Below are 20169 nucleotides of genomic sequence, written 5' to 3'. Positions count from 1 at the left end.
CGCATAGCCTGTTCAAAGCTCAATTCTAACTTGAGGAACTCTAGATAAGATATTGGCAAAACATTTTAAAGTGATTCCATTGGTAGTAACCAAAAAAATCAATAAAATAAATCACATATAAAGTGTCCAACTTATGTTCTGTGATGAGCTATGCTGTCAGCAATTCGGTTACTTAACCTAATAGAAAGTTGTATTTCTTTCATTCATTATTCCATTATTAGTGCAGCAGACCCTTTTGAATAATTTCAGAGAGGCAGAATTTCGCCGTTTGTAGAAGGTAAATCCTCGACTCCGGACCTGCTAAATGGCAACTTAGTCTAAGGCTCCTGCGGCTGACCTGCACTTTGATGATCTGCTCGCAGTGAGACAAGCAAACATATATTAAGATCTCCTGAGGTGCAACAACCTCGCAACAAACTGTTCCTAGTGAACTCAAATCTGAAATCTGTGACGCTGGAGTCCATTGAAGAATGTTCCCAGAGTGATCTTTATGGGAGGAACATGCAACGATAAGTCCACCTCTAAGAAGCTACCCAAGAACCCAGCTGTTGTTCTACTTCTTGCCAGTTATGAACCTTTGTCACGAGTGGATGCAAATCTTCTATGCCAGTCTTGCACCACGGGTATGAATTATCATAATCAAAAAGCAGGACTCTTACACCTACTTCTGCACATTCCAGAGCATATCTTGGGTTGTCGTCAATCAGGACCTGAGCTCCCAGAGTTCTATGTTGGAAACCAAATCACATGAACCAGTAAGGAAATTAATCGTCTGTATGATAATGATTAAACAAATTGAGAACATCAACAATCTAAAAACTAGTAACAGATAGTCAGATGGAGCACTAGATGTCATTAAGAAAGAATAATTTGAACCACAAGTTGGTGACCAACTTGCCAGCAACTAAGTTGCTTGTATTGCATAAGATAGCAAAGCATGCATTAGAACATGTTGCTACCACCACTAAATGTACATCAAACTAGGTTACATAAAATAAATAACTGGCAATAAATCCTAATAGATTATCAAAATTAGAGTCTGATGCATTTCTTTCACTCTTTGCAGGCTTACCGAGGTGCTTTTAATATAAATACATATATTAGTTGCCACAGAATTGTTTTGTAAACTTTCAGGAGTCAGGGGCCACAATCAAAATATAAGGAACTACTTTACCTTTACAATGGACAGATATGATGTCCTGAAATGTCAGGTATAAAGTTACAGAAACATCACAACAAAATGGAAGAGAAAATCAAGCAAAAGAATCTGTGGAATGTTACAAGTTAATTCAGGACTCAGAAAATGGCCTGACCTGCAAATCTCAGATTTTGGCTTTGATTGTCCGTCCAGGGCAAAATGATTACCAAAGTGGATCTCCTGAAACAATCCAGGATAGTGTTTTCCTAACCACTCAAGCGTGTGATCTTTTATTGCATTCTGCCGAGATCTTTCGAAGGAAGAAGTTATTAACTTAAACTATGCCAAATAAAATAAATAAAAAAGCATGACTAAAAAACTATGCCCAAAATATAAACAAAAATGCATGACTGAAAAAATAAAAAATCTAAATCACGAGGACTTACGTCACAACAGATAAATCGCAAAATGACGACAGCTTTTGAAGAGCATGTCGAGCACCCGGGATGGGATGAATGCCATTCCGGAAGTAAGTAGTTTTGAAAAACTCATGAACGCGAATATCAGCTGCCACATATAGAAAAATGCTTGAGCACATTCGGACATAGACAAAAGTTCTCTTTTTACTCATTAACACCATATACCTCCTAATATAACAAGTAACAATTAAAGTATAAAAGCTTTCTAACAGATGAACGAAATATATCAAGAGATACCTTCTGCTCGAGAACATTTCCATATCTGTACAATCATTGCAAACATGTAAGCATATTGATTAAGATAAATGATTCACAGAAAAGAACATCACAAACTAACATTAACAGCTACTAGAGAAGCTTTTCATATACCCAACACAAAGTAATACTTACAGTAGGCTTTTATGCATACCTTGTAAAACTCATACACATAATATTCTGATACAGAGTGATTCAAAGAGTAGCTATCAGCGATAAATTTGTTCAAAGCTGAGAGAAAGCTTCCAAGAACTGGAAACAACAAACAGAGACAAGAGCAGATCAATAGAATAACCATGTAATAAAATCATACACCCATAACATTCAAAAAACAAAAACATTATTACCAATAATATTTTTACATGGTGATTCAAGTATATATCATACAGCAATCCACTGTCAAGTTCACCAAGAAGAGCATTGAGCAACAATACAAGCATTTATAAAATTTAAATAAAGAGGAACCTATATTGTTTCATTTCACAGTGAGATTGCTTATCACATTCCTCTAAGTTCCAATATAATTCTGTTAGTAAGTGTTAAATGTTAAATACGTACAAGTGAAACTGATTGTCTTAAGTAACATCATGTGGCAAAGGAGAGACTAAAAGTAATATAATTATTTAGAAGGTTAAGAGAAAAGAAGCAAACAATCAGAAAGAAACACGCAATCAGTTGCTTCTTGACTACAAACACCCAAATTGAGCAAATCCTATATATTTCTAACCATATCAAAAAGCACCAGTGTGTCAAACTGTAACAACCCAATCCCAAAAAAAAAAAAAAAAAAATCATGGGCACGACGCGACCGGCCACACTGTGGCCGGCCTCGTGCCCATGCCAGCTGCTCATGCAGCTTGGTGGGGCGCCACGCGCCTGCGGCCGCTGCCGCAGCCAACTGGCTGCGGCCAGCTGGCCGCGGTGGGCCCCGGCGGGCCCCGGCGCCGCCACTACTCCTCCTCCACCGCCTTCCCTCTCTCTCTTTAAATCTCTCTCTCTCTCTCTCCCGGTTGGTCTCTCTCTAAACCTCTCTCTCTCTCTCTCTCTCGCCGAGGCCGGACTATCGCCACCGCCGCCACCTCCACGAACGCCGGTGAGCTCTTTCTCCTCCTCTCTCTTCTTCTCTCTCTCTCTCTCTCTCTCTATCTCTCTCTCTCTTTCTCTTTTTCTTACCTTGGGCTCGGGCCCGTCACAGCCGAGCCGCCGGCGAGAGGCCGGCAGCTGGCTGGCCACCAGCTGCCGGTGCCCTCCCCGCCGGCCCGGGTCCACACCTCCCTCACCTCCTTTCTTCTCTTTCTCTTCTGTTCTTCTTCTTCTTCTTCTTCTTCTTCTTCCTCTTCTTCTTTTTCTTCTTTCTTTCCTTCTTTCTTTCTTTCTTTTTCTCCTTCTTCCTCAGCTCCTCTTTTCTCTTTCTGCACAGTGTTGGGCTCGGCCCAGCACTGTAGCAGACAGTGCTGGGCCGAGCCCAGCACTGATGGCAGTTGTAATTAATTTATTAATTAATTAGTTTATTTATGTTATTTATTTAAGTATTTTGCTTCTTAATTAATGCAAATAGATTATTTAGACATTAACTATTTTAATAATATTATATATATCCTTCAATGTATTTTTATTAATGATAATTTTTATAATTAATGATTAATTAGGCATAAATATAGGTAATACTTATATTTATTTATTTACTTACTTATATGTATATTAGATTAATAGATAAATTTGTAAATTATAATTATTAGTTTATTATACATTATTATTTTGTAGCAAATAAGATAATGACTACATAGTCCCTAATTAATCAAGATATAATTTAATTATAATTAGATTTTTATCTATATTTTATTTATAATTAAAATCTAGCCAATCATAAAAACAAGTAGAAATTCTAAAATCTAATAAATCATCATATTTTACTCGAACGGATTATAATGGGATAAACAACTAACTTTATGTTACTTAAACATTTTCAGATCCCGAACCCCCTTATTTGAGACCCCGTGGACCTTGCTAGCGATGAGTGTCACTCGGTTACCTGACGGACGTGAGAGATGCGTGGTTTGTATCTTCTGATCAGTCGGTGAGTAGTCTTATCCCCTAGATCCCTTTCTCAAATTAGGTTATATTATATATTATGTACATGCATGTTTTGGCCTCCAGCATGATTATATGACTTTATCTAGAGATGATTACCGTCGAGCATATTTTTATCATGCATGTAATTAGGCTGATCTTTGATATAAGTATGATAATGATAAATAAGGATGGTTGGAGATGATTATACTGTTATGATTTTATGTCGAGATGATTTCTAGTATGAGTGTGCATGTGATAGACTAGCGAGAGTATGCATGTGTTAGATACATGGTTGGAGACTACATTGCAGCATTTTTCTCTTGATTCCTGTTCCACCTAAATTCCTATTATGCATTGACTCGTTATTGTACTGGATATATGCATATGATCTGTCATTTAAAAAGAAATCATGAAATATGATTGATAGAATAGTTGATAGAAAGCGTGGGGATACCCGAGTAGGCGCCAGGGTTAGGGGTGCCTGGATTGATGATTATGGTCGCTGATATGCGATATCTCGTGGCCCATGTCCGAGGTCAGTTGAGTCTGTGCGCACAGACAATCGGACACATGCCGTTCGCCAGGGCATATGTGGCGAGTTATCCTCACGAGGTTTCCATCAACTATGTGGGGTGCCCGGTCTGGATGGATGTTGATACCCTTAGCGGATGGCAGGGTATGGTTATATTTGAGATACTCCTTGCGGATGGCAGAGTATGCTCGGAGCCTTTGGGCATGATGTTGAGACCGGGTACCGGGTGTTGACTGTGCACAGTGGTCTAGTATGATGATATTATACCGAGATGTCGGTGATGATCGTGATGTTGAGAAATGCATATGATTTCATTATTATTCGGTTACCTGATTATCGAGTGTTCAATATGCATCATATATAGTTGCATTTGATATCATAGCATAGTCATGATCGGCATGCATCATGTGTCATATTTGAGAGAGAGTTATGATGATAGATGACATGGAGATTTGTTTACTCATGGTCGAGGATTATATACTTTTATCAGTTATGACGTGTTATCTACTTTTCATTTATATATTATTGAGGATACATTCATATACTCATTCATGACATGATACTCTTTCTGATTCATATTATCCAGTACATGATTTACTCTCTGTTTGGCATCACTGATTCGGGGTAAGGTCTATTCACTGAGCCTTTTGCTCATTACTCTCTTTATTTCTTTTCTAACCCCTCAGATATGTGGTACGTGATAGCGACTTGAGAAGATATTTTAGAGTGATGATGAGGTGAGCTATAGATGCGAGATGGCATAGATGATAGTTTATATAGAAATTGAGTTGTACCAGTATTTGATATTTGTACTCTTTTGTATTAGACGATGATTTGTATAATACAGGTCGAATCATAGTGTACTCTTGTATCAGTTGTTTAGTTGTATCTTGATGGTTTGTTGTGGCCTGTGTGGGTCCTGCCAGATTATGTAGCGGTCTAGTGTGTATTATTGTGTATTTTGATATTCATATGTTAACAGGTTTATTTGGTTAAGAGTATGATTTATTTGGCGATGGATTATGTGATCATGGATATGTTAGCAGGTGTTATTTGATGATATCATGATTGTATGTGCATAGGAGTGTATCTGTGCGTGACGGGCCCCGCCTGACCTGTCGCGTGCGCCGCGCGTGCCATGTGGGCGCGTGGGCGTGCACGTGTCCGTGCCGGGCGGGGGCGTTACACAAACTGTTAAATCCTTATGATTGCTTTTACAATTTATACTTTATACTAGCTAAAATAATACTGCTGTAACTCTGTAAGTCTGACAGATATTTTAAGTATATAAAAATGCCTGGTTACTTGGCAATACAATTCTCGCCCAAGAGCTTGCCCGATCCTTGAGATCATGGGGTTCCCTCGAGTATGGATTTCTTGGATTCATGCCTAACATGGCTCACCTTCTTTCTCTTTTCTTATAAATGGTTCTTCTATGCCATGGTTCACAAGGTCGTGTGGGATCCATCAAGGTGACCCCCTATCACCTTATATCTTTATCATTTGAATGTTGTCAAGCTTGCTCACTGAAGCTATGTCCTCAGTTTGGCTAGAGGGCTATCCCATTTAAGTCATTCACAGTCTTTGTCATTTAATGTTTGTTGATGACATATTAATTACCAAATCAATAATTTCTTTACCAACCAAGTGATAAATCATGCCAATTCTTCTTTCTTCCTTCCTAGTTGGGCAGGAGCTACTTTGGCTCGAAATGTTGATGGCTGGTTAGGTATGAAGCATAATCCTTTTCCTTCTCTCTACCTTGGCATCAACATCATGCCAAGCCTTCTTTCTTCCTTCCTAGTTGGGCAAGATCTACTTTGGCTCGAAATGTTGATTGTTAAGCATGAAGCATAATTCTTTTCCTTTTCTCTACCTTGGCATACATCCTAGTAGACCTCGACATCAGAATTTCTCTCATGTTCTTGCCAAAGCTATATCCAAGCTTGAAGGGTGGAAGAGGATCATCTTCAAAAGGGCTCCATATGGTTAATTGCGCCACTATTCAGTGATCCAAGTCTCTCGGAGGCCTCGGCATAAGAATATGAGATCTTTTTGTTAGACCATTATAAGGCCATGAGCAGCCAACTTAATCACAAGGCTTGATAAGCCTTGGGTTCTTTTTATGCTGTTTGAGTATAGCTTGGCCCACTCTTTAGAAGAAATTAAGAGGCCAGACCAGAAAGTCTTCCATCTTCAAGCAACTGGTGGATTCTTTTGGCCCTATTTCGAGTAGCCTTTAAGAAACAAACTAGGAATGGCCATTCATCTAGCTTCATGAGGGATCCTTAGTTGTTTAACCTTCCTTTAGCCCTCAAGTCAAATCCTCTCAATATGCATATGTTTTCTCATTATAAGAAGTTGCAGGGCTTATTAAAATCAAGCCTGGCTCATGGACACTCTCCTTCCACTTTGGTGATGTATAGCCATTGTGTTGATGCTATTCACCGACCATCTCAAACACAGAGGATTGCTGATTGTGGGCCAAATCCTTCTGGAGTTTCCTCCTCTAAGTCCACGTATCGATTCTTGATACCCAGCCTGATCATGATATTGCTTCTTGGAAGGTTCAAGAAATTAATTTGGCACCTTCCTTTGGCTCCCTGTATCAAAGTGTGTACCTGGAAAGCAATGTAAGCTAAGTTACCTACTAAGGCTTGGCTTCGTGCTATTAGTCTTTTTGTATTGCTTGTGGAAGACTAGTTGAGAATGTTCCTCACATTCTCACTCTCTGTCATGTGGCTAAGGAATTAAAGTGACTTGTTGAACATAGGCTTAATCTCACCTTTCAATTTACTAATGATTGGTGTAAAGGAGCCTGGATTCTTGAAGGCACCTCTTTGAATCCTTCAGCTCTATCCCTTCCTCAATGCATTATTCTTAATAGTATCTTCGAAAAAAAAGGAACACTTTGATCTTCCAAAACTCCTCAGAAACGGTGCCTTCTTTGTTTTGTAGTCTTATCGTCTTTCTGGGTTTGATTTTTGATGGCATCTTACTTTAGGAGATGGTTTTCTTGGTTCGGACACCACATTGGAGTGTGCCTCTTTGCAGCAGCTTGTAGTCTCCCTCAAGTCTCTCCCTTGCAGGATGAAGTAGAAGGTATACTCAAGGTGCTCAATTTTGCAAAGCAGCAAAGATCTGAATTCCCATCAACTTGAATCAGACTCTTCTAATTATAAATGTGTTGAATGATGCAGTTGCAGCTCCTTGGGAAATTCTTCCCATCCTTTCAGATATTAAGCTGGTTTCAAATGTGTTTTCCTCTGTTTTAATCACTTGTTATAATCGTGAGGCCAATTGCTCGACTCACTGGCTAGCTACTCAGAATCTTTTTGGACTGCTAGTGGTCCGCTAGGCCTAAGGCCTTTTTTGTATAGGGACGCATTGGGTGTATATATGGATACCTAGCATGTACCTATTTTAGGTAATAAAATACCAAAAAAAAACTTAATGAGTACTGACATGTATAGTCACATCAACTCTTGAGAAACTTATGGAAAGGGAAACCAAACTTATAAGAAAGAACTTGAACAGAATGACAAGATTCCAGAGATCCAATATGGCTACCCACTACTAGAAGGGGAGAAAGAAAAAGGTGTTATGGAGGCCCACCCAATGTACTTATAGTATGCTCTACCTAAACTATAATGTTCAAATCATTTCTGCCTGAAATGTTCGTAATGCTTATTCATAATCATTTAAAGATGATTTGGACAACCCAATAGCCATATGCTTCCAATTACTAAAAAAATTTTATCTGCAGAACAAGATAAAGGTCTGATTAACCAAGATAATTAATCACCCAAACAATTGCAAATCTTATGTTCTCGCAAAACTAAAACAACATATAAGATAATAAGAGCAACAATATTTCAATTGGACCTGGATAAAGATCTAAAGAATCAGTTTCTTCAAGATTTAAAGAAACTATGATCTACTCAAAGGTCAAAACAAAGGTGGCTGCTGCAATAGCTTTCTAGAAGAACGGCTAACTACAAAAGGATGTATGAACAAAACAGATGCAACTGCAAATATACTTCTACAACATGCATAACAACCCTAGAATATTTCTAAAATCTCTATCTTTATAGTTGTTTCTGTCATTACACAATTACACAAGAATACAAGATCCTCTTAGAAGTTCTTCCTACAGTTAAAATTCCATGTTAGCTAATCCTATTGATCTGTAATATTAATTATTAAATTTATCATTAGCTTATATACGATAAATCTAATTGCCAAGTTGGGATATCCTATTTTAATGCCAATGGATTTTGCTTCCTGGTAAAAGCATTAACACATAATAACATGTAAACTTATCGTAAAGCACATACTTTCTATACCACCGGAGTCATTCATAGCATGCTCATGCAGCAAAGAGCAAGCGATAGGGATTATGTAGAGAAATTATAGCCAATTCTTCCTAAAATTCTAACCACAAGCATAAAAATTTACTAAGCACAAAGCACCATAACAACCGCACAAGTATGCTATCAACTAGCAAGCCAAATATAAAGGACAACTATGCTACTATCAATAATGATTAATGAAGATAATGATACTCACAACTCAGGGTATAAATCAAATTAAGATGAAAGTTATGACATCTGGGTCAGCAACATACCTTCATCCACATCAACTGCCACAACCAATTTCTCAGGCACTAAACATTCAGGAAATCCCAAAGGTTTTCCATGTCTGCAAGCTCCACTTCCGTTCACAATTTTGGCACCTACTTCCTCTGCCAGAAAGTTTTCAGAATCACGAACAAGTTGGTGACCAGGCGCCATCACATGAGCCTTTCCAGCTTCATCATCTGCCCTTCTAAAAGTACCATCATATCGATCCATAGAGCTTCTCAATTTCAATACTTTACTGAACGGGACTACTCTAGGACCAATACCCATATCAAAGAAAACCTTCCTATGAATTCTGGCCTTCCCATTAGCCTCACTCGACTGACTAAACCCACAAAAGTTTGCAGAAAATAGTGGCTTATAAAGAGCCATAGAAGATCGACAACTCCAAAGAGCCTTCAAATTATGAGAGAACGACCGCACAGATTCTCGCTTTAACATAATGACGCCCACATTACAAGAACAGGTGGGACAAAATCTAGAGTCTCACATGGAGAAATTTCAAAGATGCGCAATACCAACCTAGGAGTCAATCAAAAAGTAATGTAAAAAAAACAGGAACTTTTGTTAGAAAGACATGAAGAACACAAGGAATTCCCGAATCCAAAGGGTGGGCAACAATGTACGACGTAAATAACCTCCTAGACCAAAAAGATCAACGATCTCTAACCCAGAAAAGACGTTTCTTTCTACTAAACTACCAGAATCCAAATAGGTTTGCTTCAAAAAGCGCTAACGCACTAAAAAGAACCTATTCCCAACTTTCACCCAAAGATTGGGAAACTGCCTTGTTGCAAGGAATCTCTCAGAAACAAACGAAATCAACGAAAATTACCACCCAAAAAACAAATCAAATGTATTCAATTCTACACACTAGGTATCAGGAAACCGATCTCCTTCGAGGAATCTAAGATCGAAGAGGGGAATGCAACAAAAAGATATTAGAATCCGAACTCCTCTCTCCTCCCTCCTCTCTCGCGGTTTCCTCTCTTTTGTTATTTAATTTAGGGTTTCCTTTATTGAGTAATTTTGAATGGTTTTGGAGAGGTTCCTTCCCTTTTCCTAGAAAAGCGGAAGTTTAATCTTCGCGATCAGGGCCGTCCATAGTGGATCTTTTGTACGGATAATAAATAATAATAAAAAAAACTAACGTATTTGATGGTTAGCAAAATAAAGGGAAAAATAATAATAAATAATAATAATAAAGGGAAAATAATTAAAGTTTTCCACTTTCCTTTTAGCTTGTGGTTTGAAAGAGATGATGATAGAATCTGCCTCTCTCTCTGTTAGCATGTGGAAATTATTTCACTCTCAATTTCGATTAAAAAATATATATTATTTCACTCTCAATGAGCATGTGGTTATTGTTAGTGGTATTTATTTCTCTCTTAATAAATTTTAAAAAAAAGAGCGTGTGGGAATTGTTTATTAGAGCAATTTCAATAGATAGCTCCATATGATCATTTTTAATTATTTATTATTAAATAATCTGTATTTTGGGTTATCTAATATAAATATAAAATAAAATAAAAATTATAAAGATTTTATAACCTGAGTCCTCTTTTTTTCTATAATTCTCATTTAACACTCTTGGTTAGCTTAAACGGTATAAACAAAAAAATATTATATTATAATATATAAAATAATTTATAAACACCTAAATTATCCTTATTATCTTCGTTCTCTTTTTCTCTTTCATTTTCCTCCCTTTAATAATCATCTAATAATAAATCAGTTAAGAACTAATTAGATGATTATTTGAACGTGGTAGAGGAGGACTAAAAGCTCTATTTCTCCGGTGAACCTTCGAAGTAAGGATAGGAAGAGGAGGAAGAAGAAGAATACGAAAAAAGATGAGGAAAGATGGTGGCAACAGAAATTGTTTGGGAAAATGAAAGAAAACAGCGGAAAGATATTTTAGTAATTTGATTAACATTAGTTAGTCAAAATAAAGAAAAATAAGATATTAAACTATAAAATTTTTAAAGGCGAAGTGTGAATCACAAAATAGATAAAATATAAGGTGTGATTTGTAAAATTTATATATATCCTCACTTTGAAGCGATTTCCAATGGTAGTATTTTTATTAAACATTGATCAACAAACTTAAATATATATACTAAGTTTAAATAATTAATGAATGAAATAAAATAATCTGGATGGAATTTAAAAGATATTGTATTTCTTTAGAGGGTAATTCTATAATTTAAAATGTAACAGTAATTTAGAGTTCATTCAAAAATCCCTCTCAAATTTTAAATTCAGAGAGCTTTGGAGTCTAATTTCTTTTTTTTTCCCTAAAAGTTTGTAAACATTGTATAAATTGAAATCAATTACATCTAATTTGTTAGTGAGTACAAAGCTTTGACCATTCCCGGCAAGGGAGTATCTATTACCATTGGTAATCCTACTAGTAAATAGGACATTTACGGTTGTGTTGATGGTTGAAAGGCATCTACATTCTTAAAGAATACCAACAACTGATCAGTCTTTTGGATCATCCTGCCCATTGACGGCGTTGATCATTCTATGACAATCACTGAAGACCCATCTGTAGGAATCGTAGGAGTGAGAGATGACTTCTTTTAACCCCAGTAGAAAGGTGTGCGCTTCTCCCACAAGGGCATTTTTACGATGCTTCAAGTAGATATCCTTGTCTAAACCCTCATCGTTGGGATATTTGATCAAATGGATACCCACTCCACTATCATGTGAACCTCGCCACGACACATCCACCCAACAAATTAGGTTTTCTGACAGAAAGTTGCATCTCTCTTGAATGTCCGAGGATGAAGCCATGTTGCCACCATCTTGAGCTCTCTATACATCAGAGGGGAGAGTGGTGTCATTTTCCATCAGCTTAGCAGCTTCTTCAATGACTGCACCTGAATCAAGCTGTTTCTAATTAAAGATTAACTTGTTTCATTCTTTCAGTAATGCCAGGCAATAGAGAACGCATAGGCAAGAGTTTTGCTCTTTGAGATATTACCAATTTATAAAGAATATTTTTGTTATGTTGTTAATAATATCATATTACTAACAACTATTTTTGAATCATAGATCATGTCTATCCAATTATTCAAATATTGAAAAAAGAATAGAATAAAATTTAATTTTGTCTTTTTTATATGAATCTGAAAATATTTACTCATTATACTATAAATTTGACAAATATTATGTCACTTATTTACAAAATAAATACATCCGTATTTGCATCCGTAGTTAGTTGATACGATGATAACCAAGTGTAATATCAGCTCAATATTGGGTTCCATATTTATATCCCCAAAAAACAAAGCAGATAGGGGGTATAATCTTTGCCATTATACGATCAGTTTTTAAACCTATCCATGAGAACTTTTTTGATGATTTTGTTTGCTTCTCAGATATTTTGGTGCAAAGCAATAGCCTTTAGTAGACTTAATTCACAGCCGAAAGGTGGAAGGCATGCCTTTATATTGCCTATTGAATGATATTTTGTTTGAGAGAACCATTGAATGATATTTTGTTTTCCATGCATGATTAGTATTCTGCTTCTCCAATTGCTAGTACTTATCCAAATTCCTCTTTAATTTTGAGACAACAAGTTGCAGAAGAGGACTGGATATGGATTGGTTCATTGAATCAATTTGGGTATCATTTATATCTCATAGACTCCACAGTAATACTCATCAATTTTGAAGTCTTCCACCCCTCATTGTGGACTTGGACGAGATGGGAAGTTTCAAAATAGAAAATTTGAAAGAAGAAATTTGAGATTTTTTTTCTAAGATAATAAAAATGCTCAACAGGGGTATTCTTCAATTATGAATTTTGTAGCTCTATCATGTAGTTATTGTGCACCGCTAGTCTTCGAGTCCTATTATCTTATGACAGAAATCATAGATTTAATATTTAGCAAATACTTTATTAGAGTGTTATATACGTATGATTTGAATCGGTTAACTTAGTTGTGTAATTTATATATCGAAAAAGAAATTTGTTTTGTTTAGCCTAAGTTATCCTTCTGCAAATAGAAGAGGAGAGTGATCAAGCTGAGACCATAACTGAGCGAAAATTACCGCATAGTTCAACAAAAATTTGATGCAATTTGGACTGAGACCTGCAGGAGTACAGAGAACCAGTTGCAGAGCAGATGACAGCATACATTCATATTAAAATTCCAACAGTCAACAGTGAACTCACTGCAAGGTTATCCTCTACATCAGCTTACTGACTTTTGAGTTCAATGAAGGTAGCCATAAAGAAGGAAAAAGGTATTGGATCACCTCAGTATAAAAAAGGCTTTACAAACTTCCAACACTATGCTGGTGATCCAACTGACAAAGCTCATAAATGTCCTGTATGGGTATCAGGCACTACATCATGGAAGATAATGTTGAAAAGAATCAAATGTTTCAGAGAAAAGCTTCATCCACATAGATGAAAGTTATAACTCTTTTTTTCTTTCTGAACATTGAAATTAAGATTTGGACGCTAGAGCTCACATGTAGTTCTGTAAGAATAATACAAACAAGAAACTTTTAATCTTAGACCAGACTAGGAGGACCTACTGGAACTGAATTTGGAATTTATATAATCTACAAAATTGTAGACCAATACCTTTCAGATTAGCAACAGGAAAGAAAATCCTTTACATAAATCATAAGTTACAAGTTTTGGAGAAACTCATCTATATTATTTTGTTGCAGAAAGTAGTTGTAAGATTAAGTAGTCCTTTTACATAATCCTACAAAAAAGATAGACAACAAGCCAGTCATTTAGTCTGTATATTTTCTGATCTCATACCATCATTATAGATGCAGTTTTTAGCTAAGATAGTGAGCGACAACATTAGCCTTGTTTGGTTCGAGACTAAACCTCGAACTCGATTAATTAGTTTCACTTTTTAGTCTTGATTTTTTTAAGAGTAAACTTAATTAGATATAAAAATAAAACAGATATTTATTTACTGAACCGATTTAAGAGTTTCTAAATTCAAAGCAAACAAGGTTTTAAGAAATAAGAAAGTTGCCTATGCTTAAATATACAGTAATAAAATTTTGACTCTCATATAATTTCTCTACTGGTATCCCAGTGGTACTCCCCTTCACAGCAATTTATGGCTTAATTGAACATAGAAAGTTCCCACTTTTCCTAAACTTGTAAGATGATTCTATAAAAGAGCCAATATCTACACATCTGAAGGAGATAAATACTCACGTCTACTTGTGCTTATAGATTAGCTAATTAGTAGGCTGTCAAAGATATTAATGTGAACATGTGAAGCTGATAAATACAAGTCAAACGAAATGAAGTGGAGGTCAAGCTACTTAGTTTGTATGGGTGGTAGGGCTGTTAGTTGTCTCTATTAGAAGACATTGTGAGATAGTACTGATGACTATGTCATCCAACCTTGACCTACAATTGAATTTACACGAGGAGATCAGAACAATGGAGTAGATAATCTTTTCTGCTCATGCTAATACACAGATAAATTGAGGAACAAGCTACAGTCGATCATGTCTATCATTCAATTACAGAAAGAATTGAGTCATTGTTGAACATTCTTCCATCCAAAAATGTTGTAATACAAGCAGGATATAACACTACAAACGTTGTCTCATCTTTCCATGGTGGACATGTTCTTCAGTGGTTTTCCTCTTGAGATATAGGCATGTTATGACAAATTTGATGCAAAGCTTTTATATGGTGCTCCTGGATTGTTGTTGGCTTTTAATTGAAGTTCTCATCATAGTAGAGAATTTCTTTAGTTTCACTTTGTTCACAACTGATAGACACAACCACAAATTTGTCATAGAAAGACTTCAGAAGTTTCGAAGTAAATGAAACAATTCGAACATCCTAAGATGATTACAAAATACTAGCACTTTGGAACCTATACAACCATAGAATTAGATACACATAATATATGATTTCTTCCCTAACAAAAATAGAACAAATAACTCACACCAATCCCAAGACATGAATTTTCTTGAGAAAATGAGAGGCTACCTCACTTGCCTTTGTAAATCAAGATATTTGTCTATCTGTACAAATTCATATATTGGAACCTGCTGAAATTGGTTCTTCTGTAAATTGTTCTGAAAGATCGGCAAGAAGCCAATACATCACGGAACCAGAAACTAACAAACACTGCATGATTCCCAATAATCTCGAATCACAAATGAAATCATCAATTGGTTGGAATTCTTGGGCTGAGAAAACTTCCCTCCCTTGGCATCCCCTGCTCAATATCACCTCCCCTCGGGCTACATGAAGGCCCAACTGCTTGCTTCCCCCTGCTCAGTATCCTCTTTAGGGATCTCAATCTTGCCGAAGACGGCGACTTTAACTCCTCCATAGGAATCCTACTCAATGGCAATGGCGAAATAGGCGAAGGAAGCCCCTGAAACATCCTTCTTGGTATCTCAATCACAAGCATGTCCTCCGGTTTCCTTGAAGAAGAGGTGGACGTAGAACTCGATGGCACTTCTTGTGACGCTCCAGTATTAACCGTATCCTGAGTTCCCCAATACAACACATTGGCAGGGAAGGTCGGGGGTTCTAAGGATAACCCATCTTGCGAATTCGCCTCTAGAGGCGGAATTCGAGCTGATTCGTCACAGGTATCAGGGCCAACGGGGGTACGGCAAAGTGGGCAGGTGGAATGGGAGTGGAACCACATATCTATGCACTCGAGATGGAATCCATGGTTGCATTTGGGAAGCATCCGAGCCTCCTCGCCTTCCGCGAGCTCCGAGAGGCACACGGAGCACTCCAATCCTTCCTTAAAGTCCTCCGCCCGGTAAACGGTGACCGGAAGCGCCTTGAGAACGGTGGGTTCGAGGCCATGGCCACGACCACGGACGAGGTCCAGCGAATCGGCCGCGAAGAAGAGAGTCCGAGAGCCCCCAATGGTGGGATTGGCTCCCATGTATCTCTTGGCGTAGAGGTAGAGGAAGAAGACGAAGACGACGACCACAAAGAGGAAGACGACTGCCGCCACTAAGACCTCGCTGCTCACCGTGACACCCGACGGGTCGTAGACCGGTGGTGATTGGTACAATTCGGACATGTTTCTGCCAAAAATTCGATTTTGAGATCTGGGTCTGTCTCAAAATTAGATTTTTGAGATACCTATGTCGTAATCTCAGTAGACCAACTGCTAAAAATCCAATTATGGGATCTGGGTTCGTCTCAAGATTGGGTTTTGGGATGCTTATGTAGTGGTATATATGGATTAATGTATTGGTTTCTTGGGATTTGGATGGAGAAGGTTGAGATGAGAGGAGAGGAGAGGAGAGGAGTGGGAGAGAGGCGAAGATGGGTTGGTTTAGAGAGGGAACGATACAAGATTGTTTAGTTGAAGAATTTATTAGAAAGGAAGTGACGATGGCAATTAGCTTAACGGAGCAGGAGAGAGGAAGTTGAGTTTGAGGTTGATAGAAGTGGAAAGTGAATTAAGGAGACGTGGGAGAAGAAGACTTTGTCAAAGTCTTCAAAGGGGCTGCGGACGGAGACTTGGGGAAGGGGGGGGGAGGTCGAAGTATAGAGGCGATGGATGCTTCTTGGTTGCTCCTCAGTTATATAAAATAGCATTATCATATATTCTTTTAATAACAATTTCTTTTTGGTTGGGTCTTCTTGTGTGACACGGCGTTTAGGGACATGTCAGGTTGACTGTTGACGTGAGACGACACTGAGTTGGGGTTGACCATGGAGGTAAATTACCTCCCGAAGAAATCATAACCACAACGCATTGGTGATTATTTTTGGTAAAAAATTGTTGAGTTACAAAATTTCAATGTGGATGTCACATAGATACGTCGAAAACAATTACTTCTAGGATTAAAAGTATCGTTCAATCAAAGTCGGTAGCTACTTTCTTTACGTAGTTGGCAATTTCTCTTTGGTAAAAGTCTTATCTATGAGTACTTAAAATCACTCACAGAGATGATGATTTATATTAAGTAAAAATACTAAAATACTAATTCAGATGTGTATTGTTAGTGAGATAAATAAATTTGAACCACAGGGCCGGCTCAACCATTACCTGTACTTGACTAATAATTTTAATCATAGATTTAGGAGTCTGAGGACTAATTTTTTTTAACCCTCGAGCTAAATTTTAAAGACTCGAATATTAAACTTATCGACAAAACTAATACATATAGCACAATTGGTTAATTAATTACTTTTTTCGACTGCAACAAATTAGTTGAATTACTATAATCTAATGAAAAAAATAAAGATTTTAAAAAACTCCACACCTAATTTCATCTTGAATATGTGTGATATGAATTTCTCTCTCAACTCTCACAAGTTAAAAAAACTTATTTCTCATTCTATAACCACCCAACATGATTTACCATCATTTTATAAGATGACGATCCAGATACCAATAACGTAGTTGCTTGTCTAACACTAGCCGATCGATGTTAATACCTTCAACTCAATCCACACTAATAGCCAACTATCGTCGCTCATTGAACCGATGACTCAACCACTATTCTCGTATAATTAAGCTTACCGTCGATGTTGGTTAGGATGATAATATTATTTTAAAAATAAAAAAAATAATCTATTTATAAGTACCTAGCTAGTAGGAGATTATTTCATGTTAAAGAAAAAAGCTAAAATAAAAAATCTATTCATACTTATGTTGGGAAGTCATGAATATGTTAAGGTGCTCATGAAGTGACCATAATGATGCCATGGGTGTTGCGTGGCAGGTAACTGAAATAATTAATGGGAGGCAAGCGTGTGGTTTTGGTATCATACTATTTGTACGAAGACGTAGGATTTGCATCATGGTTTTAATTTGCTGATCAGCATGCTTCAAATTTAAATTCGCATAAAGAAGAAACATAATATAAAGTTTTAGGACAATTCACCTGTTACCCTCTCTGTGTTTGGCTTGATTTTAACAAATCAAAATATATTTTAAACTTAAGCATTAATCCTCCTACAGTTCAAACCAAATTATATTAGATTTTTTATCCAAAACTAATGATGGTTTATTATACTTAAAGGGTTAAATATATTTTTGTCCAAAATTATTTTACCGTGTATTTTAAAAAGTTTTAAATCAGTCATTATACTTATAATTAAAATGAAACTGTTATTTTTTTTAGCAAAGTTAATGGAGCTCGTTCAAATAATAAAAATATCTCTTAGTATTTATTGGGCAAAATAGATGAATTTTTTATCTAATTTTTTTTTTAAAATACATGTCTTGTTCCTAAACGTGATATAATTATTAAACTTCATAAAAACTCCGGTGGAATAAAATTTACTATATATTTAATACAATCTAGAAAGTAAAAGAAGAAAATATATATAATAATTTTTTAAAAGAAAGAAATGCTTGTATATAAGAACAAAGGAATTTTTGTTTATAAAAAATTAGAAAGAGAGGGAATTTAATTCTCTATTTAATTTTTAAAAATTTTTAGGCACGAACCGTTAATTTAGATAGAAAAATTAACGGTCTCACTTTAATCGTAAATACAAGAACTAGTTTAATATTTTTTAAATAAATGAGAATAAAATATATTTAACCCATGATTAAATTTTTCGTCCTAAGTAAGCTAGACATTGTCCAAACTATTCTTACCATCTTAAAATTAAATTATATTAACCAAATTATGTTAGATTTTTTTTATAAAAAAACTAGTGGTAATTTATTGTCAATAATATATTCCGCCATACAAAATGATCAAACTATTCCTACTGTATGGAAATTAGATTATATTTTTAGTGGAGGTACTTAAACTTTTTTACATCCTAGTTAAAGTCTAATTACCAGTTGCAATGCGAGTGTTACCCGCTTAAGTTTAAATTAAATAACTATTTAAAAAAGCAATCCAACGAGTGAGTAAAGTTGGACAACTCAGATGCCACTTTATTAGCCAGGTTGAAAAACACTTCAACGTGTATGTCTTATCTTGAGACTAAAAGAGCTAACAAGATAACTTAAGTTGATTATTTTAAACTAAACTGTCGAATAGATTAACACTTGATGTGCTTACTACTGTAGTAATATTGAGGTTTTAGATTAACGCTTTAGTACAAATTATCACAGATAAGATCAACACTTGTGTGAACAGTGAACCGTTTGAGTAAATAGATTTCTAAGGAATCTTATTTAGTCAAAAACCCTTTTAGTTCTCTATCAGATAGTGATAAACTAATTTGCTCCCCAAAAAAAAGTCTCATAGATTTATTAAGACTTTTTAAGGGCCCACTTAGTACAAATAATCCTCCGTAAATCATGGTGCGATGACTGTTCTTTTGAAAAAAAAACATAGAGTTCATATGAAGATAGTCTTTACAGCGAAGAAGAAAACAGCAGCAAGAAAAGTGAAGACAAGACGCGGAGAAGAAGAATATATGTGAAGCTTTTAGAATGGCAATTAGAGAACATCAGCCATAGAAGTAGCACCCCATGTTTTAAGGGCTAACGTAGTCAACACCCAACAACACCAAAGTCAATTCTGAGAGAGAGCCGCAACGTGCTTGGAGGAAGGGAAAAGTAATCCGAGTGTGCAAAGCCATTAGTCGTTCAAATTTGAAACCACTGCAATAGAATAATGCTTGATATACACCACATTCTGTAATATGTTTGTTGTTGTTCATAGTTGACTGGTCGTGGGAACAAATAATTTGCTAACGTTACGCAAAACTACGCTAATTTCTAATGGAGGAATCATTGTAATGTTAGGTGAGAAATGGGGCCAGGTTTTGTTTATATATAAAACTATGAATTTGGAGTAAATTGATAACAAAGTTATTTGTTGTTTGAATAATTCTTGTAGTCCTTCGTATAAAATGCCCCCAAGGATGTCAACCGTCAGTTTTGGCTTACCCAAAAGACTCATTTATGCAGTGGTTTTGTTTAGTATGAAAATAGTTAGTAAATGAATAAGCTCAATGTTTAAATTATATATACATAGACAAATTTATAATTTAACATAGCAAAAATAAATTCGTATATGAATCTCTTATATAAATTATATAAATTTATACTTAATATAAAAAGGAAACGTATTCAACTTTAAGAGTCCAATC

The 20169-nt window shown here is 36.1% G+C and overlaps 2 protein-coding genes across 2 annotated transcripts; both read right to left on the bottom strand.

The window, feature by feature from the left end:
• Positions 1-30: 30 nt before the first annotated feature.
• On the bottom strand, positions 31-10138 carry LOC140759942 (uncharacterized). Its single transcript, XM_073096661.1, has 6 exons — positions 9105-10138; positions 2027-2124; positions 1855-1879; positions 1585-1705; positions 1314-1448; positions 31-726 (listed from the first exon to the last, which is right to left on the bottom strand). Exons 1-6 carry the CDS (start codon positions 9556-9558, stop codon positions 522-524), a joined length of 1038 nt encoding a protein of 345 aa, XP_072952762.1. The 5' UTR covers positions 9559-10138; the 3' UTR covers positions 31-521.
• Positions 10139-14931: 4793 nt separating this feature from the next.
• LOC140760525 (RING-H2 finger protein ATL60-like) lies at positions 14932-16620 on the bottom strand. Its single transcript, XM_073097525.1, has one exon. It carries the CDS (start codon positions 16172-16174, stop codon positions 15293-15295), a length of 882 nt encoding a protein of 293 aa, XP_072953626.1. The 5' UTR covers positions 16175-16620; the 3' UTR covers positions 14932-15292.
• Between the last annotated feature and the right edge of the window lie 3549 nt (positions 16621-20169).

This window comes from Typha angustifolia, chromosome 5 (assembly GCF_048772165.1).
Source record: "Typha angustifolia cultivar Huaian chromosome 5, ASM4877216v1, whole genome shotgun sequence".
NCBI lineage: Eukaryota > Viridiplantae > Streptophyta > Magnoliopsida > Poales > Typhaceae > Typha > Typha angustifolia.
This window is presented reverse-complemented; position numbering and strand designations above follow the sequence as displayed.